This window comes from Gorilla gorilla, chromosome 9, assembly GCF_029281585.2.
Source record: "Gorilla gorilla gorilla isolate KB3781 chromosome 9, NHGRI_mGorGor1-v2.1_pri, whole genome shotgun sequence".
Taxonomy (NCBI): Eukaryota; Metazoa; Chordata; class Mammalia; order Primates; family Hominidae; genus Gorilla; species Gorilla gorilla.
Genome location: NC_073233.2, coordinates 72,203,181 through 72,222,569, shown reverse-complemented (window position 1 = coordinate 72,222,569; position 19,389 = coordinate 72,203,181). Strand labels below are relative to the sequence as shown.

At 57.8% G+C, this 19,389-nt stretch overlaps 3 protein-coding genes across 6 annotated transcripts; 1 reads left to right on the top strand and 2 right to left on the bottom strand.

Annotated features, from left to right (window-relative positions):
• Positions 1-2,770: 2,770 nt before the first annotated feature.
• PRDX5 (peroxiredoxin 5) lies at positions 2,771-6,501 on the bottom strand. 2 transcript variants are annotated; one of them, XM_004051443.4, is made up of 6 exons: positions 6,258-6,457; positions 4,775-4,909; positions 3,857-3,988; positions 3,746-3,784; positions 3,581-3,642; positions 2,771-2,996 (listed from the first exon to the last, which is right to left on the bottom strand). In XM_004051443.4, the coding sequence occupies exons 1-6, from the start codon at positions 6,426-6,428 to the stop codon at positions 2,891-2,893; spliced, it is 645 nt and encodes a 214-aa protein (XP_004051491.3). In that variant the 5' UTR covers positions 6,429-6,457; the 3' UTR covers positions 2,771-2,890. The 2 variants fall into 2 exon arrangements, with proteins under 2 accessions (XP_004051491.3, XP_018891738.3); XM_019036193.4 differs by lacking the exon at positions 4,775-4,909 and having other exon boundaries at positions 6,258-6,501.
• A 207-nt stretch (positions 6,502-6,708) lies between these two features.
• TRMT112 (tRNA methyltransferase activator subunit 11-2) lies at positions 6,709-7,958 on the top strand. Its single transcript, XM_004051448.4, has 4 exons — positions 6,709-7,196; positions 7,284-7,385; positions 7,502-7,591; positions 7,681-7,958. Exons 1-4 carry the CDS (start codon positions 7,119-7,121, stop codon positions 7,786-7,788), a joined length of 378 nt encoding a protein of 125 aa, XP_004051496.1. The 5' UTR covers positions 6,709-7,118; the 3' UTR covers positions 7,789-7,958.
• Positions 7,906-19,175, bottom strand: ESRRA (estrogen related receptor alpha). 3 transcript variants are annotated; one of them, XM_055354384.2, is made up of 8 exons: positions 18,924-19,084; positions 18,212-18,374; positions 17,156-17,492; positions 10,578-10,694; positions 10,278-10,406; positions 9,738-9,905; positions 9,379-9,648; positions 7,906-8,942 (listed from the first exon to the last, which is right to left on the bottom strand). In XM_055354384.2, exons 1-8 carry the CDS (start codon positions 18,953-18,955, stop codon positions 8,683-8,685), a joined length of 1,476 nt encoding a protein of 491 aa, XP_055210359.1. In that variant the 5' UTR covers positions 18,956-19,084; the 3' UTR covers positions 7,906-8,682. The 3 variants fall into 3 exon arrangements, with proteins under 3 accessions (XP_055210359.1, XP_018891737.3, XP_004051495.2); XM_019036192.4 differs by lacking the exon at positions 18,212-18,374 and having other exon boundaries at positions 18,924-19,175; XM_004051447.5 differs by lacking the exon at positions 18,924-19,084 and having other exon boundaries at positions 18,212-18,840.
• Between the last annotated feature and the right edge of the window lie 214 nt (positions 19,176-19,389).

The following is a 19,389-nucleotide window of genomic DNA, read 5'->3' as shown; positions in this document are numbered from 1 at the left end:
TCTCAAACTCCTGACCTAAAATGATCCACCCACCTTGGCCTCCCACAGTGCTGGGATTACAGGTGTAAGCCACCCCGCCTGCCCTGTTATGTTTTTTAACGTTGGTTTTTCGGCCACCAAGAGCCCAGGAAGGCCACACGCACAGCTCTGCCAAGTGCAGCCCAGATGTCCAGGGCTCTCTGGTCCAGGACACCGTGGCCTGGTCTGCCCTTATCTCCAGGCCTGAAGCCCCACCTGTCCAACCTGGAGACAGCTATGCAAGGTTCTCTTGCCAGGTGCTGTTTAATCTTGGGCCCTCCAGGGCCTGGAGCAGCTTCCAGGGCCAGTCCTCCGTGCCCCCACCCAAGGACGTCCTCACTCCAGCAAGCTCAGCCACATGCTCAGCAGTCAGGGCCACTGAGGCCACAGCCCCACTGCCACCCACACCAGGCTGTCCTAGAGGGCCACCCCAGCCCTGGAAGCCCCCTCAACCCTTCCTAGAGGCCCAGCCAGTGGCAACGGACCTTGGAGGGGACACTTCCTCTAGAGGCCTTGCTTAGCCTCAGCCAGCCCAGATAATAGCCCAGGAGCAGAGGAAACAGGCAGCAGAGTGACAGAGACGGAGCTGGGCTTCCCCGATAGCAGGGAGCTGCCTGGGTAGCGTGGGGTGCACAGCCAGTGGGGTGGGCTGTTTGCTACCACCACCCCCTGTTTACTGATGGAGACACTCATTAGCTCACAGGTGCCCTGTAGGAAGCTCCATGTCTGTTTTCTCATTTGTATGATGAGAGGATAAAGAGGTGGTATCCGGGAAAGAAAGGGGCTTTGTGCTATGCGTGTCCATGAGAACAACACTGTACCCCCGAGTTTGGCAGGAGAGGAGAGGCAGGCAGTTTACCAGGGCAGCTCGAGGTGCAGTCAGCCTCCTTCCCTGCCCCAACCCGGGACCCCTGAAGGGGTGGCAGGTTGTGGGAGAGAACCACGGTGACAGAGTTTGGTGGGCAGCACGACTCGGGTAGGCTGAGCACCTGCAACCCTGGGCAAGGAGGCTGGCTCCCCTCCTACTGAGTGTCTGTTCTCACAGACGTGACCACAAGCACCCAGCCCCTCCACCTTCAGCAAGCAGCTCCCTGGATGCACCCTCCCTCCCAACACATCCCCACCTCCACCTCCTGGGCATTGCTGTCATCATGGGTCCTGCTCTCTGCTGCCCATCTGGTGCCTCTCCCAGCCTCCCAGCTTGGGGGCTGCACACGGTAGCCCATGGCCAAGGTGCCTGTAGCGTGGAAGGCAAGCTGCTCATCAGCTTGAGAGAGCCCACTGACCTCCAGGCATCCTCTCTTGTCCCCAACATGCCCTCCCTACTCCTGCTACCCACCTTGCTGCGGCAGCATGGGATTGTCCCACCCTCCACCCCTAGGGCTATGGGCCTCCCTCCGCCTCCCACTTGAGGCGCCACTCCCACTGCCTCAAGGATCATTTGCTCTATGAGGCCCTGCTTTGACCTTCTCCCTGACCTCTCAAGAGTGGGGCCTGCCTGAGTCAGCAGTGGGGGCTGACCCCTGGGGACCACTACGCAGGAAGTGCCCGGGAACCAGGTATTGATGTGTTTCATGGCAGGGCAGCTCCACGCGGTGATGGAATGCAGACTCCCTGTAGGTGGCTGAGAGGCAGCAGCAGTCCACACCTCACCGATTCTTGTGAGGGCTGTTACCACACCTGGGGTGGGCAGGCAGGCAGCATCGCGCAGGGCACAGAGGCCCCCTAGACTCCACGCAGTGGGGCCTCACCATCACAGGCGTGGCTTCCCTGCACCAAGGGGCAGAGGCCCAGAAGCAGGGCCTGCCGTGGCAATGGCCCCCATCCCCACACCCTGCTGGTGTCCCCACTCGAGGCCCCTCACACCCAGCCACCGCTGGTCAGGCCTCACCAGCATCTTCTCCCCTCCACAGCTCACCTAGACTCTTCCCCCAGGGAGCCCTCCTGGAATGAGCAAGTGCTGTGCCAGAGCCCCTCTCCCTGTCCATCAAACGGTCCTAAAGTGACCTGAGCTCTTCCTGGGATGAGGGTGTGCCCAGGAGGGGGTCAAGTCTGAAAGGATGGTGGGGCTGGGCCCCGGCAGGAATGCTGGGAGCCAAGCTTCCCACCATGGGGTTTCCAGACTAAATGGCATCAGGCAGCACCCAGAGAGCAGGTACAAAGGCCACACTGTGCGCCACATGCCATCGGCCAGGCCTCGCCCTCTGTGCTGCCTCTGTGGGGAGCGCTTCTTCCCTTCCTCTTCAGATTGCTGGCTCCTTCTCAGTGCTCAGTAACACCTGCCTCAAGGCTGGGCACAGTGGCTCACACCTGTAATCCCAGCACTTTGGGAGGTGGAGGTGGGTGATCACCTGAGGTCAGGAGTTCGAGACCAGCCTGGCCAACATGGTGAAACCCCGTCTCTACCAAAAATACAAAAACTTAGTCGGGCGTGGTGGCAGACACCTGTAATCCCATCTACTGGGGAGTCTGAGGCAGGAAAATCGCTTGAACCTGGGAGGCGGAGGTTGTGGTGAGCCGAGATCATGCCACTGCACTCCAGTCTAGGCGACAGAGTGAAACTGTCTCAAAAAAAAAAAAAAAAAAAAAAAAAAACCTCCCTTGAAAGGCCCTCCCTAGCTCCCCCTTAATTAAGCCAGGACCCCCTACATTCTCCCTTTCAGCCCATCTGCGCCCTCACCACTCTCACCCAGTCTGTGATGATGCCAGAATGCCTGGCGCTGAGCGAAACAGCCATTCATAACCAAGGAGATGGCCACAAACCACAAGTATTTATTGCAGAAATCTGGCCAACATTCCAATTGCAGGGCCCCAGCACAGGGCTGGGCAGGTGAGATAAGGAGGGGTGGAGGAAGTAATCTGGCCCAGGGCCTCAGAGCTGTGAGATGATATTGGGTGCCAGGCTGCAGGTGAGGCCTGTGCCATCTGGTTCCACATTCAGGGCCTTCACTATGCCATCCTGTACCACCATGGAGAACCTGCCGGAAACAGGGGCCCAGCCAGCTGCATCAGCCTGGGCTTGGAGGCTGGGCATGGAGACAGGCAGTGAACAGCCAGGGGCCCAAGAGAACTCCAGAGAGGACTCCCCCCACAGAGGACTCTCCCCCACAGAGGACTCACCACCACACAGGACTCTCTCCACACAGAGGACTCTCCCCCACACAGGACTCTCTCCCCAGAGGACTCTCCCCCACAGAAGACTCTCCCCACACAGGACTCTCTCCACACAGAGGACTCTCCCCCACACAGGACTCTCTCCCCAGAGGACTCTCCCCCACAGAAGACTCTCCCCACACAGGACTCTCTCCACACAGAGGACTCTCCCCACAGAGGACTCTCTCCACAGAGGACTCTCTCCCACACAGGACTCTCTCCACACAGAGGACTCTCCCCACAGAGGACTCTATCCACAGAGGACTCTCCCCACACAGGACTCTCCCCACAGATGACTCTCCCACACAGAGGACTCTCCCCCACAGATGACTCTTCCCACAGAGGACTCTCTCCACAGAGGACTCTCTCCCACAGGGGACTCTCTCCACAGAGGACTCCCCACTTTTACCTCTTGAGACGTCGATTCCCAAAGATGGACACCAGTGAATCATCTAGTAATAAGTCTGTCTCCTAAGAAGAGACAGAGAAAAGTGTCAGAAATCCCTGAAGAGGCCAAGGGCCCCCACTGCTCCCCGCACTGCCATGTCCCTGTGGCGGTCAGGGAAACACTCACCTTCCCAAAGGCCCCAGTGGGATCAGCCAGGAGACGAACCTGCAGAGAAAGTAAAGGTCACAGGAAGAATATCCTACCTGGTCCTGACTCCCTGCAGGCCCCGCACCTCACCTTGCCTTCCGCCTTGTGGGCTCGGCCCCACTCGCCAGTCACAAAGGCATCATTAACACTCAGACAGGCCACCACCTGGACTCCCTTGGCCTTCAGAGCCTCAGCCTGCTCCACAAACCCTGGCAGGTGGGTCTGAGGAAGGGGAACAAAGGGTCAGCAAAGGGATAACTGCATCTGACCCCCAGCCCACCCTTCATCTCCAGGCCCTCCTCAGTGCTCTGCCTCAACACCTTTGATCAGACAATGAGAGCTGTCTAAACCATTCTATTTCCTTTTTGCCTTGGCCACTAGGAAGCTCAGAATGAAACCTAATGCCTTATGGTCCAGACGTGAACTTTCCATGGGCAGAACTATGTCTTATTTATCTGAGTCCCAAGCACCTTCCACAGTGCCTGTCATTTAGCAGGACCAACAGGGGTGTTGGATTTAATTGTAGTATGCTTTTCTCCAACATTCCTGGTACTGTTCCCTTTTTGCAGTCTCTACTTGTTTTGTTTTGGTTTTATTTTGAGACGGAGTCTCGCTCTTTCACCCAGGCTGGACTGCAGAGGCACGATCTCCACTCACTGCAACCTAGCCTCCTGGGTTCAAGCAATTCTCTGCCTCAGCCTCCCCAGTACCTGGGATTACACGCGCCCGCCACCATGTCCGGCTGATTTTTTTGCATTTTTAGTAGAGACAGGGTTTCACCATCTTGGCCAGGCTGGTTTTGAACTCCTGACCTCGTGATCCACCCGCCTTGGCCTCCCAAAGTGCTGGGATTACAGGCGTGAGCCACCGCACCCAGCTCTACCCAGCTCTACTTGTTTTCTGATGGCACTGAAATGCTTTTTAGGAGTCCTATCAGGACTATGTGGAGGACTTAAGAGCAACACAAAAGATCCCAGGTCCTGATCTTCAGAAGGGGAAGGGCCTCACCTTGGAACATCCAGGGGTGAAGGCCCCGGGAACTCCAAACAGCACACCCTTCTTGCCCTTGAACAGCTCTGCCAGGTTCACCTTGTTCCCTGGCTCCCCTTCAAACACCTCCACTGCTGGGATGGCATCTCCCACCTAGAAGGAAGGACTCCAGGGTAAGGGGGGTGAGGGAGCCGGGGCAAGCCAGAGGCAGGAAGGTGAACAGAGAGCCTGGCAGCTGTGCCTGCAGGAACCGGGGCTGAAACCCAGCAGGATACTCCAGCCCTGTCAGTTTCCAAGGGCCCTCCCTGCCAGCTCGCACTGGGTTACCCCATATCCTCCAAGTTTCAAGGTGGCCCTGCTCCTCTTAAGGGGCTATTGGTGACAACAGAGAAAGGGAGGGAAGGTTTCCCCATGTGTCGCAAAGGGTTGCATAACATGCTGTCTAGGTTACAGGAAAGGAGTGGAATAAAATGGACAGCGGCTAGAGGGCTGTATTTGGGGGTGAGGAGGAGTCCCTGACAACATGGAGGGAGAGGATCTTGGCCAGGTCTGAGGGTCCCACCCTCACGAGGAGGAAGAGGAAGGGCAGCGGCAGGTGGAACGTTGGGGGAGGGTGTCCAGGCCCCTACATCCAGGAGATGTAGAACAAAAGAAGGAATCTTTTGAAGGGGGAAGGATTCATCCCCAGAGTACTTGAGGGCTTCATGGGGCCAGAGTGGGTAGGGAGAGAGAGTCAGAGGTGAGGGCCTCTGAGGAGCCCAAAGGTTGAGAGCAGGATGAAGTAGAAAGGGAATGGGGTCTCACAAGGTTTGGGAGGAGAAGGGGGAAGGTCCAAGGCCCTGGGGACAGTTCCAGGAAGTGAGTGAAAGACAAGACAGAAAGGTGGGAATTCGCCATGGGGGGAGGGGAGGTCGTGGAGTGGGATGGGGGAAGCCCCCGCGGGGGCGCTAAGGGACAGCTGTTTCAGAAGATAGGGGAAATCAGGCCGGGAGTGGTGTCTCACACCTGTAATCCTAGCACTTCGGGAGGCCGAGGCGGGGGGTTCACCTGAGGTCAGGAGTTCGAGACCAATCTGAACAACAGGGTGAAATCCCGTCTCTACTAAAAATACAATAGCCGGGCGTGGTGGCTCGCACCTGTAGTCCCAGCTACTCAGGAGGCTGAAGCAGTAGAATCGCTTGAACCCGGGAGGCGGAGGCTGCAGTGAGCAGAGATTGCGTCACTGCACTCCAGCCTGGGCGACACAGAAAGACTCCGTCTCAAAAAAAAAACAAAAAACAAAAAACAAAAAACACAATGCCTCGGGACTGTCCCGGGAGGTGAGGCCCCCAGGGTTGGCGAGAAAGGTGGGCAGCCACGAGGGGCTTCTGAAGGGATGAGCCGGGCGGGCGGCGGGGACCGGTCTGGCAGGCAGGAAATAAGGCGATACTCTCAGACTAGCGGGACGGGGGTTGCCATGGGGGTAGTGGGGGATGTCAGGCCCCGCCGGGCCAGCGGTCACCTTGATCGGGGCCATGGCTGCAGCGGCTCTGCTGAAACTGCGGACCCCGCCAGACGCCCACCCTCCTTCACTGCACCGTCTTGCTGCCGCTGCCGCAGACTGACCGCCGGCCCCACCGACGAGCATATAGTCCGCTGAGCGTCTCAGGGCGCACACGCCAGCTAGTCCCATACCCGTCCCACGGCCACTTCCACTCCGCCTCCTGGCTGGTGCCACCGCAGCAGGCGGGGCACCGCTGGCGGCACAGCCGCGACACCCTGCGGAAGGCGGGCCTGGGCCGCCTCCACTGCGCAGGCGCGAGCGGCCACCCGCATAACAGAGCTTCCGGGACCCACGCCTCGTGTGCACTGGGGGCTGGACAGCCGACGCAACTACAAATGGGGCGGAGCTTTCGGCACTGGAGCAGCTAATTTGCATATAGGAATGAGGTGCGGCTCGGCTTCCATGGGCCTAATTTACAGATAGGGCGGTATTTCTGCCCCTTAACCGAAAGTGGGATACAGAGGACGACGGTGTTAGGCGCCTGTGTAGGAGTAAAATATGTTTATTTTGCATTCAACGAGAGCCCCTGCATTGCAGCTATTTTGCATATGATTTGCATCTTACGAAGAATTTGTGGCAAAAAAAAAGCTGGGCGTGCGCCGTAGGAACCTCCTGCTGAGACGCTTCCGGTAGCGGCGCGTGACCCGACAGGTCTTTCACCTACCTACCTCAGCTCCCACAAACACGAGAAGTTCCAGCAAGTTCGCCACTTCCGGTTCTCCTGGCTATCCAATAGCATCGAGTGGAGCATCCCCGGAAGTGAGGCAGCGGAGCACGACCTCTTTCCGGTTCCGGCCTGGCGAGAGTTTGTGCGGCGACATGAAACTGCTTACCCACAATCTGCTGAGCTCGCATGTGCGGGGGGTGGGGTCCCGTGGCTTCCCCCTGCGCCTCCAGGTACCCGCCGGCGGCAGTCTTCCCTTTTCGGGCGGGATGGTGGGCCGGGGTCCAGTGCTTGCCTAACTAAACTCCTCCGCCCTGCAGGCCACCGAGGTCCGTATCTGCCCTGTGGAATTCAACCCCAACTTCGTGGCGCGTATGATACCCAAAGTGGAGTGGTCGGCGTTCCTGGAGGCGGCCGATAACGTGAGGATCCTTACCCCGCCCGAGCATATCCCGGGGAATGCGGGGCGGGCACACCTCAGCTGGGCTGAGGCAGGAGTTCGGGATGCCCGGAGATAATTTCGGCCTCTTGCCCACAGTTGCGCCTGATCCAGGTGCCTAAAGGGCCGGTTGAGGGGTATGAGGAGAATGAGGAGTTTCTGAGGACCATGCACCACCTGCTGCTGGAGGTGAGAAGCGGCCCATCACTTGCTTCCCGGGCCACCTGCCTCCCGTACTGAGGCTGCCAGTGCTCAGCTCTGTCCCTCCCCGCCCGCAGGTGGAAGTGATAGAGGGCACCCTGCAGTGCCCGGAATCTGGACGTATGTTCCCCATCAGCCGCGGGATCCCCAACATGCTGCTGAGTGAAGAGGAAACTGAGAGTTGATTGTGCCAGGCGCCAGTTTTTCTTGTTATGACTGTGTATTTTTGTTGATCTATACCGTTTCCGAATTCTGCCGTGTGTATCCCCAACCCTTGACCCAATGACACCAAACACACAGTGTTCTTGAGCTCGATATTATATATTTTTTTCTCATTAAAGGTTCAAAACCAAAAGCGGTTTCTCTTTGCAGCAAATATACATTAAAATAGAGTCTCTGTACAGCCAAGGGCTCTGGGCCCTGGCTTGCCCCATGTCCCTGCGCCTCCCTGGCCAAACCCAAAAATAAATATAGTGTTATTGCTCTGCAGGGCATAGAGGCAGTGCTCTCCTACCCCCTGAGGAGGCTCGTTGGGAGCTGATGGGGAAGCCCTGGCCACCCCAGGGGTCCAGGGGCTGGAGTCTGCTTGGAGTTATTGCTTCAAGGGGGGGCACTAATGCCCAATGCAAATGATGAGAGGAGGAGCGAAGGGGGCATGGGCCTTTGCTCTCCAAGTCCCACTCTGCTTTGAAGAGGGGGTAGGATTAAGCAGCAGCAAAAGCATCACCCACTGGGAGACTCTGGCCTCCATCCCCTTCCCTTCCTGAGATAGGTTTCTGCCTCCCACGCATCCCGTGCAGCCCCCTATGGCTTCCGCAAGGCCCCCTACACTCTGGGAGCACGTTATGGCTTGCAAGGGGCAGCACTGTGCCCAGAGCCTGGACACACGTTCCCAGCTTCTGACACCCCCTAGGAGGGGGAGGAGAGGGCGTGGGGCCTGCTCCCAGGGGCTGATGGCATTGCCCTGGCCCTGCCAGCAGGCTGTGGCACTGCCCAGACCCCAGCTCCGCCCCAGCCCTTGGGGCTGACCCCATGCTAGGCAGGTCCTGCCAGAACCCCCACCAGTCCCACCCCTTGCCTCAGTCCATCATGGCCTCGAGCATCTCCAAGAACAGCTTGTGCATGGGCACCTTGCCCTCCAGCTTCACCCCATAAAAATGGGCCAGGACTTTGCCCGCTGTCTGGCGGAGGAGCGGTAGCGTGAGCAGCAGCCTGCCCGCCCGCCGCCGCTCAGCACCCCCGCCGGGGCCAGCCCGGCCGGCTTCGTACTCCAGCAGGGCCTCGTGCAGAGCTTCTCGCAGCTGCTCCACAGCCTCGGCATCTTCGATGTGCACAGAGTCTGCAAGAAGAGAGGAGTGTGGTGTTGGCCTGGGCTATCTCTGGCAAGGGCACTCCCCGTATCTTGAGCACTGCTGGATGGGGCCTAAGGAGGAGCCAAACGAGGATTTGTTGATTGGCTGACTGAGAGGCACCACTCATTGCTGCGGCTCGTGGGCCAGGACTCCACCCTCTCTCCCTCAACTGTGGCCACCTTGTACCCTCCCCACCTTCCCTCCCACTAAACGACCTTTCTGCATTAGTGTGGCACTAGGGCTCAAAATCCTGTGTGCAGTTTGGAGCCTGTACTTGGCTTGCTTTTTGACTTCGAGCAAGTCATTGTTCTTCCCTAAGCCTCAGTTTTCGTTATCTGCAAAATGGGACTGTGCTACCATCACTGAGTTAACCTGAAGACCTTACGGAGACACCTCACCTGTCAGTGCCTGCCCCAGACTCACCTGAATTGGCAAGGGCCAAGGCCTTTAGTAGAACATACTCCTCTCGCTCCAGCCGCAGGGCCTGCAGCCGCCGCACTAGTTGCAGCAGGGCAGCCCCCAGTTCCCCCAGGCCAGCTGCCCGTGCCCCCTCTTCATCCAGGACTAAGTCCTCAGCGAAGGCCAGCTCATCCTGCAGTGGCAGTGAGCGCTGGGCCACACCCAGCACCAGCACCTCCATCCACACGCTCTGCAGTACTGACATCTGGTCAGACAGCGACAGCGATGAGAAGCCTAGGGGGCAGCGGGGAGCGGGCCTGGCTGAGCAAGCGCACCAGAGCTGGGCCCGTTCAGGGCAGCCCCGGGTCACCTGGGCCCTTTACCTGGGATGCTCTTGGCCCAGCTGATGGTGACCACGATCTCTCGGTCAAAGAGGTCACAGAGGGTAGCCACGGCTGGGAGGTGCCCATCAGGGCCTGCGGGGTCAGGCATGGCATAGAGCTTCTCAGGCTCAACCACCAGCAGATGAGACACCAGTGCATTCACTGGGGCTGCGGTGACAATTAGAGGACAAGAGTCAGGAGCACTCGAATCTGTCAGGCCTCAGGGGTTAAGCATCTTCCCACAGTGGCTCCCCCTGTGGCCTTCCTCAGTAGCAGCTGTCCAGTGACTTCCCTCCAGGGAAGAGCGCTGTCTCCCAGGGAAAGCCCGTGTGTTTGTGGACAGGCTGTGAGTGTTGGAAAATCGTCCCTGTTCCCAGTCCTACTACTTTTCCTGATGCAGGAAAAGGCAGTTTCACATGTCTTGGGGAAATGAGTGAGTGAAGAGACGAAGGGGAAATACAGGTCCCAGTGCCCAAGGTAACTATGATACCACACATAGGCCTCCGGTTTCGTAGCCCCAGGTACCCACAGTGCTCTCACCTGTCTTCCGGGGGCCTCCAGCGACTGCCAGGGGCCCAGCAGGGAAGGGGCCCGGGAAGGGCAGTGGGTCCACCTCCGGCCGCCGCTTGTACTTCTGCCGCCCACCCCGGACGCGGTCCAGGCGCACTCCTTGAATTGTGGGACAGATAGGACTGTGACTGTGGTGCTGTGGGCAGGGTGGGGCTTACTCTCCAGAGCTGTCCTCCCCGAGTCCATTCACCAGAACTCCCAGGCCTCACCCCCACCTGGCCAGGGTCCCCGACTCCCCCAGCCCTCGCCCAGCCCCTGCCCAGCGCTCACCCTCCTTCAGCATGCCCACCCGCAGGCACTTGGTGAAGCGGCAGGCCTGGCAGGCCTTGCGTCTCCGCTTGGTGATCTCACACTCGTTGGAGGCCGGACAGCTGTACTCGATGCTCCCTGCCAGGAAGAGGCAGGGCTCCAGTGGCGGCCTCCCGGGGCCAGGAGGGGACCCAGCTGACAGGAGAGCCCTGACTCTCCCCGGGCAAGCACAGGTCTGGGGGTATGGGGAGGAAAGGGAGAGCAGGCGGCCATGAGCAGGCAGGGAGGGGAGTGGCTGCTGGACGGGGGAGCCCTGCCTGGATGAGGGAGGAGCTGGACCAGGCAGCGGGGCTGCATCTCGGCCCCAAGCCTCATCTCTGGACCACACTGCCCTCATCTGCCGACATCAAGGGCCACAAGGACCTCTGCATTGCTAAATCCAGTGGTCAATTCTTAGTCCTCATGTTACTTGGCCTAAAAGGAGGATCTAAGGCTGTTGATCACTTCCTGCTCCTAGAAACACTGAAACACTTTCTTCTTTTGCTTCTAGGACAGCATACACTCTGGTTTTCCTCCCACCGCACCAGCCACTTTGTGGTTTCTGAGCATCTTCCCAAGCTCTTCCATCCAGACTGCCAGGGCTGTCCTTGGAGCTCATCTCCAATCCCATGGCGATCTTCCCCAGCCGTGGGGCTCTCACGTTTCTACCTCTAGCCTGGACTTGCTGTGAGCTCCAGATCCATCTCTCCAGCTGCCTCCTTGACATCCTGCATGTCTAGAAGGCATCTCGGACCGAACACAGCCTACGTGGACTCCACGTGTTCACTTGCCCAAGAAGAAACCTAGGCAGAATCTCTGGTTCCTCTCACACCCCACATCCAAGCCACCGACACATTCTGGTGGGCTTTACCTCCTCCAAGGTCCAGAATCCACCTCCTGCCCCTGGCAACTACTTCCACCCTTGACCTGATAGTCACTGTCACCTTGCCCCTCGCTTGGCTGTCCCTGCTTGCTCCAGTCTGTTCTCGACTCAACAGCCAAGAGACTCCTATTAAGCCTCCATTACATCCTGTACCTCCTCTTCTCAAAACCCTCTGAGGATTTCCCTTCTCTGAGTCCAAGCCAAAGCGAACCTACGTCCTCCTAGGCCTACGCCCCTGCTTCTTGCCTCCTTTTGACCTCTACTCCTTGCTCTCGCCTCCTCCATGTTCCTCAAACAGGCCCTGCCTGGAGCTCTGGTCCTGAAGTCCACACAGGCTCCCTCACCTCCCTCTGCTCACTGTCACCTTGAAGGTCTTCCCTGGCCACTCTGTGATAATGCCAAATCCCTTTGCAGAGTCCTCCTGGCCTCTGAGCCCTGCTTCTGGTTTCTCTTCAGCCCTCAGCACCACGGACCACGCTGCATATGCACTCACCTATCTCGTTTATTACGCCTCCCCCTTCAGTGGCAGCTCCACCGGAGCAGGAACTGGCCCCAGCACTAGCAACGAGGCCTGGCACATGGTGGGTGCTGGCAGCCCTCCCGGCCTCACAGGGCCCGGCAAGGACCAAATGACACAGCTAGACAGCAGGCCCGCAGCACATTTCTCCTCGCAATGCATTTTCTCCTACCCCCTATTTGGGCTTCTGCACTCAGCTCAAGACACCACGGCCGGGCAGGGTGGCTCACACCTGTAATCCCAGCACTTTGGGAGACCGAGGCGGGTGGATCACCTGAGGTCAGAAGTTCAAGACCAGCCTGGCCAACATGGTAAAACCCCGTCTCTACTAAAAGTACAAAAATTAGCCGGGTGTGGTGGCAGGCACCTGTAGTCCCAGCTACTCAGGAGGCTGAGGCAGGAGAATCGCTTGAACCCGGGAGGCAGAGGTTGCAGTGAGCCGAGACTGTGCCACTGCACTCCAGCCTGGGTGACACAGTGAGACTCCATCTCAAAAAAAAAAAAAAAAAATTAGCCAGGCATGGTGGTGCATGTCTGTAATCCCAGCTGCTCTGGAGGCTGAGGCAGGAGAATCGCTTGAACCCGGGAGGCAGAGGCTGCAGTGAGCCAAGATCGTGCTATTGCACTCCAGCCTGGGCAACCAGAGCGAAACTCTGTACCAAAAAAAAAAAAAAAAAAAAGGCCGGGCGCAGTGGCTCACGCCTATAATCCCAGCACTTTGGGAGGCCGAGGCAGGCAGATCACGAGGTCACGAGTTCGAGACCAGCCTGACCAACACAGTGAAACCCTGTCTCTACTAAAAATACAAAAATTAGCTGGGCGTGTGCCTGTAGTCCCAGCTACTCAGGAGGCTGAGGGAGAAGAATCGCTTGAACCTGGGAGGCGGAGGTTGCAGTAAGCTGAGATCGTGCCACTGTACTACAGCTTGGCAACAGAGTGAGACTCCGTCTAAAAAAAAAAAAGAGGCCGGGAGCGTAATCCCAGCACTTTGGGAGGCCGAGGCGGGTGGATCACGAGGTCAGGAGATCGAGACCATCCTGGCTAACATGGTGAAACCCAGTCTCTACTAAAAATACCAAAATTAGCCATGTGTGGTGCCATGTGCCTGTAATCCCAGCTACTGGGGAGGCTGAGGCAGGAGAATCGCTTGAACCCGGGAGGCGGAGCTTGCACTGAGCCGAGATCGCGCCACTGGACTCTAGCCTGGGCAACAGAGCGAGACTCCGTCTCAAAAAAAAAAAAAAGACAAGCCCTCTGGAACCTCAGAACCAGCACCTCCCCTTCCTGCACATACCACAGCTGTAATAAGACAAGTCTGTGCAACTCACTGTTGCCCAGCTCTCCCCTCTGCCAGGATGTTAACTGCCTGAGGGCAGAAACAGCCCTGCTTCAGCCCCAGCTATGTCCCCAAGGCCTGGAACACTGGCCAGGACAGCAAAGAACAGGTCTGTGCCGAACAGGGACTCTGGCTACCACATACCTTTATGACCTTGGGCAAGTCCCATACCTAACCCCTTGAACCCTCAGTTTCCCAGCTGTAAAAGTGCCCCACAGAGTTGGGTCGTGAGAATTAAAGGGGCTAATATGGTCAAAACATCCAGCATGGTTCATGACACCTAAGTGCTCAATATACAATTCCTATTCACAGCCAGCACACAATAAATATTTGTCAATAGTCAACATACAGTGAGGGGCCCCAGGGTAGGTAGGAGATACCCGCACCCTGGCCGGCTGGCTCACTGTTCTTCAGAGCAGGAAGGGCGCACAAAGCTTAAGATTGGTGGATTTTGGCCAAGTTAAAACTTGCTGGATTGGCTGGGTGCAGTGGCTCACACCTATAATCCCAGCACTTTGGAAGCCCGAGGAGGGCAGATCACCTGAGGTCAGGAGTTTGAGACCAGCCTGGCCAACATGGTGAAACCCCATCCCTACTAAAAACACAAAAATTAGCCGGGCATGGTGGCAGGCACCTGTAATCCCAGCTACTTGGGAGGCTGAGGCAGGTGAATGGCTTGAACCCGGGAGGCAGAGGTTGCAGTGAGCCACGACTGCAGGCCGTTGCACTCCAGCCTGGACAACAAGAGCAAAACTCCATCTTAAGAAAAAAAAAAAAAAACTTGGCCAGGAGCAGTGGCTCACGCCTGTAATCCCAGCACTTTGGGAGGCCAAGGCAGGTGGATCTCGAGGTCAGGAGATCGAGACCATCTTGGCTAACACGCTGAAACCCCATCTCTACTAAAAGTACAAAAAATTAGCAGGTGTGGTGGCGGGCACCTGTAGTCCCAGCTACTCAGGAGGCTGAGGCAGGAGAATGGTGTGAACCCGGGAGGCGGAGCTTGCAGTGAGCCGAGATCGTGCCACTGCACTCCAGCCTGGGCGACCACACGAGACTGTCTCAAAAAAAAAAAAAAAAAAGTGCCGGAATGTCACAATCAGTCATTCAGCGTCTGTCCAAAGTTCGGTGTTATTAGTAATAAGCAGAGGAAGCAGTCTAACATTGAAGAGCTCAGCTCTGGACCTATACTGACCCAAGTTCAAATCTTGGTTCTGCCATTTCCTAGTTGTGAGACTTCAACAAAGTTTCAAATGCCTCTCTTAGTCTCAGTTATAACAGTACTGACACCTTATAGGGTTGCTGTGGGGACTAACTGAGATCATAAAAGAACACAGTGCCTAGCACAAGGTAAGCACTCAAGACTTTTTTTTTTTTTTTTGATACGAACTCTCACTCTGTCACCCAGGCTGGGAGTGCAGTGGCACGATCTTGGCTAACTCCAACCTCCGCCTCCTGGGTTCCAGCGATTCTCCTGCCTCAGCCTCCTGAGTAGCTGGGACTACAGGCACCCACCACGACACCTGGCTAATTTTTGTATTTTTAGTACAGACAGGGTTTCACCATGTTGGCCAGGCTGGTCTCGAACTCCTGACCTTGTGATCCTCCCATCTCAGCCTCCGAAAGTGCTGAGATTACAGGCATGAGCCACCACACCTGGCCTTTTTTTTTTTTTTTTTAATTATACGTGTTATAGCCCCCAAAGTAACCAATGGTTACATAAAAGCAGAAATAACGGAAATACTAGGCCCTTCCCAGGCAACGCTTAATGTCAGCATCTTGCTCATTCCCCCAAATTCTGATAAGCTTTCCTGAGTGAGAAAAAAATTAGTGACTTTGAAGAGTAGAGATGCCTGTAAGTCCTTTTTTTTTTTTGAGATGAGAGTGTCTCATTCTGTTGCCCAGACTAGAGTGCTGTGGCATGATCTCAGCTCACTGCAACCTCTGCCTCCCGGGTTCAGTGATTCTCCTGCCTCAGCCTCCCAAGTAGTGGGATTACAGGCACTCACCACCACGCCCGGCTAATTTTTGTATTTTTAGTAGAGACGGGGTTTTACCATGTTGGCCAGGCTGGTCTCGAACTCCTGACCTCATGATCCGCCCACCTCAGCCTCTCAAAGTGCTGGGATTACAGGCCATGAGCCACCAAGCCCAGCGTTTTTGGTTTTTTTTGTTTTTGTTTTTTTGTTTTTGTTTTTTGAGATGGAGTTTCACTTTTGTTGCCCAGGCTAGAGTGCAATGGCGCGATCTGGGCTCATTGCAACCTCTGCCTCCCAGGTTCAAGCAATTCTCCTGTCTCAGCCTCTTGAGTAACTGGGATGACAGGCGCATGCCACCACGCTTGGCTAATTTTTGTATTTTTAGTAGAGACAGGGTTTCATCACATTGGTCAGGCTGGTCTCAAACTCCTGACCTCAGGTGATCCACCCGTCTCGGCTTCCCAAAGTGCTGGGATTACAGGCATGAGCCACTGCGCCCGGCCTTTTTTTTTTTTTTTTTTGAGACGGAGTCTCACTCTGTCGCCCAGGCTGGAGTGCAGTGGCGTGATCTCGGCTCACTGCAACCTCCGCCTCCCAGGTTCACGCCATTCTCCTGCCTCAGCCTCCTGAGTAGCTGAGACTGCAGGTGTGCACCACCACGCCCAGCTAATTTTTTGTATTTTTAGTAGAGACAGTGTTTCACCGTGTTAGCCAGGATGGTCTCGATCTCCTGACCTCATGATCTGCCTGCCTCGGCCTCCCAAAGTGCTGGGATTACATGAGCCACAGTGCCCGGCCTTTTTTTTTTTTTTTTTTTTTTGAGATGGAATCTCGCTGTGTCACCCAGGCTGGAGTGCAGTGGTGTGATCTTGGCTCACTGCAACCTCTGCCTCCTGGGTTCAAGCAATTCTCCTGCCTCAGCCTCTCAAGTAGCAAGTAGCTGAGATTACAGGCGCGAGCCACCATGCCCAGCTAATTTTTTGCATTTTTAGTAGAGATGCGGTTTCACCACCCTGGCCAGGCTGGTCTCGATCTCCTGACCTCAGGTGATCTGCCCACCTTGGCCTCCCAAAGTGCTGGGATTACAGGTGTGAGCAACTGTGTCCCGCCTTGCCTGTTAGTCTTTTTAAAGTTGGGTGCTAAACTATGATGTAGCCCCTCTCAAGTACTGATAAAAATCTGCCTTGTTTTGGGAGGCCGAGGCAGGTGGATCATTTGAGGTCAGGAATTCCATACCAGCCTGGCCAACATGGTGAAACGAAGTCTCTACTAAAAATACAAAAATTAGCTGGGCGTGGTGGTGCACACCTGCAGTCTCAGCTACTCAGGAGGCTGAGGCAGGAGAATCTCTTGAACCCAGGGGCAGAGCTTGCAGTGAGCAGAGATTGTGCCACTGCACTCTAGCCTGAACAAAAGAGTGAGACTCTGTCTCAAAAAAAAAAAAAAAAAAAAAAATTAAAATCTGCCTTGTGCTGGTGCTGCTTTGGGAAAATTAAGAAAAAGGGGACATGTTCTATGCTGGGGAGAGGTCAGAAGCTGCCAGAAACAAGAACAAAGCTTAGGAACAGACAGAGGCTGCCTTGGACTCTTTCAGAGCCACTGTAGAAGGTGCTGGGCCTAGAGTACCCAGGTGGTACCCTGAGCTCACTCACATCCACTGCAATGCATCAGTACACCCGGTGCTTTTACCATACTTCTCAGGGAAAGGGTGTCTCTGGGAGGTAGAGGGACTGGAAACACCAGATTGTTAGCCTCAAGCGGTGCCACAGCCATCTGGGGGCCTATTGCACCCAGCAGTGTACCCAGAGGGTGCAGGGCAAAGGACAGGGGAGTGGGCTGGGGGCTCACCCTGGATGGTCCTCTTGAAGAAGGCTTTGCAGGCCTCACAGGATGCCACACCATAGTGGTAGCCGGAGGCCACGTCCCCACAGACCAGGCAGAGGCGCTTGGGCAGGGAGCTGAGCACCAGCTTCCCACCGCCCTGCTCGCCAGGCCCAGCCCCCTCCCCATCCTCCTCTTCCTTGTGGCCTGGGAGGCAGCGAGTGGGAGCTGGACCAGGGGCCAGGGCCACAGGAGGCTCGGTCTCCGTCTCCGAGGAACCCTTTGGACTGTCAGGGCTGGCCGGCTCTGCCTTGATGTAGAGAGGCTCAATGCCCACCACCTGGCTGGACATGGCGCTGGTCACCTGCACAGAGAGACCCATAGGTTCCCAGGGAGGCACTGGGATGGGGGATGGGAGACACCCTGCCACACGGGTTGCCCAACCTCGGGCCTAGGGCCAGGCTTCCAAGCCCAGCAAGCGGGGAAGAAGGGGGGCAGAGTCCAAGGAAGGACTGCCCAGGAACACTGCCCCCTCCTAGCTGTTGCCATGAAAACAGAGTCTTCAGGGCCAGTAACTGACAGCAGGTCTCCCCCTTGGGAACCTGGGGGAGGCTTAGAAAGCCCCTACTCCCACCCAGGCCAGGGAGCAGGGTAACCGTAGCCCCCAGGCAACCTTCAACCCCACCTGGAATCCCTAGCCAGGAGCAGGATACTTCCCAGTTTTCTCCAGATGTTGGGGGGACCTCTGAGACCCTGCCCTCATCTGGGTATTCTGCATTGGAGAGCAGACCCAAGGCCAGTGGACGTGCTCACACCGAGTTCACACACTCCACTCACCGGGGTGCTCAGGAGCCCCACAAGCCCACGCAGGCTCGCTCTCTGCTGAGGGCTTTCACACTTGCACCGGCCCTCCCAAACCCGTGCTCACTCCTGCTCACACTTGTGCTCACACACTTCTCCTGGAGCGCACACCCCATCCACGAACTCAGTCAAGGCTCATGATCACACACACTCTCACTAGGTCTCCCCACATCCACACGCACAGGCACGGACTCATGAAAACACCTCCAGAGCTTTTCACACCTGACACGCGGCTGCCCTCCTGCCCCAGCATGCCGGTCCCAGGCACACGGCGGGCGCCGCTCCACCTCCTCGCGACCAGCCTGCAGGTCCACTCTTATACTCCCGCTGTCGCAGAGGCCGCCACCTCCCGGGGCGCCGTGTCCCGCCCCCAACCTGCGCACACCTTTGGGAAGTTGCCTAAAGTTGCTACGCCTCCCCCTCCCCGCCCGCGGGAGACCTCTACCAGGTTATCAGGAAGTAAGTGGGGAGAGCCAAGGAGGAGGAAGTTCTCCCCTGCCGGTGCGATGACCTTTGACCCAGAGAGGAGGGTGGCCCCAGGCCCCTTCGAGCGCCCCCACGTGGTCTTCAGAGCCCCTTCCCAGACATAGAGCCCTCCCCGTCTTCCACCCCGGCCAGCCCCAGGGACTTCGGCAAGTGCGGGATTGAACCCTTCCCCGGAGCGGGCTGGATCGGAGGCCCAACCCTGACCCGAGTCAGGACCCGCAGCCAGAGCGAGATCCTGCCCCAGGCCGGCCCACCAGGACTCGGACGCCGGATCCCGCCTGAACCCTGATCAGTCCGACCCTCGACTGGGTCCCAACCGTGGCCCGGACTGGCCCCAGAGTCGGACCCCGCCTGCAGCCCGCCCCGCCCGCCTCCCTGCCGCGCTCGCACATGGCCCCCGCGCCCGGCCCGCCCACCCCCGCGGCAGCGCTCCCCTCCGCCCCCGGACCTGGGGCTCCGGCAGCGCGGTCGGGCAGGCATGGGGGCCGAGCGGCCCGGAATGCCGGAGTGAGCCGGGGGCCGCAGGCGGCCCCTCCTCCGCCGCCTCCTCGGGCCGCGCCGCCCCACCGCGCCGCGTCCCCTCACTCGGCGGCGCCGCCGGCTGCTTGTAGGACACAAAAGGACATCGCGGCCGCTTCCTACTCCGCTTCCTCCAGCTGACAGCGGGGGTGGGGCCGGCCGTGCGCATGCAAAGCAGGGGGCGGGGCCCGGGGTCCTATGCTAATCAGACCAGCGGGGCGGGCGGCGCCTGCGCGCCCGGACGAGTCGGGGCGGAGCCGGCAGCGCCAGTGGGCGGGCCTTCGTGCAGGTCCCGCCCCGCAGCCCGCCGAGCCACTGCGGCGCACATGCGTACGCGGCCCCTGGGAGGGGCGGGGCCGGAGATGCGGAGGGCGGGGACAATAGAGCCGAGAGCA

Coding starts and splice junctions, on each gene's coding strand:
- TRMT112 (XM_004051448.4), top strand. CDS start 7,119: ATGAAACTGCTTACCCACAATCTGCTGAGCTCGCATGTGCGGGGGGTG. Junction 7,197..7,283: donor GCTTCCCCCTGCGCCTCCAG/GTACCCGCCGGC, acceptor TCCGCCCTGCAG/GCCACCGAGGTCCGTATCTG. Junction 7,386..7,501: donor TCCTGGAGGCGGCCGATAAC/GTGAGGATCCTT, acceptor TCTTGCCCACAG/TTGCGCCTGATCCAGGTGCC.
- ESRRA (XM_019036192.4), bottom strand. CDS start 19,163: ATGCGCACGGCCGGCCCCACCCCCGCTGTCAGCTGGAGGAAGCGGAGT. Junction 10,695..17,155: donor CTTCAAGAGGACCATCCAGG/GTGAGCCCCCAG, acceptor TCTTCCTGGCAG/GGAGCATCGAGTACAGCTGT. Junction 9,906..10,277: donor TGGAGGCCCCCGGAAGACAG/GTGAGAGCACTG, acceptor TTGTCACCGCAG/CCCCAGTGAATGCACTGGTG.
- PRDX5 (XM_004051443.4), bottom strand. CDS start 6,428: ATGGGACTAGCTGGCGTGTGCGCCCTGAGACGCTCAGCGGACTATATG. Junction 4,910..6,257: donor CAGCCATGGCCCCGATCAAG/GTGACCGCTGGC, acceptor CCTTCCTTCTAG/GTGGGAGATGCCATCCCAGC. Junction 2,997..3,580: donor GGGAATCGACGTCTCAAGAG/GTAAAAGTGGGG, acceptor TGTTTCCGGCAG/GTTCTCCATGGTGGTACAGG.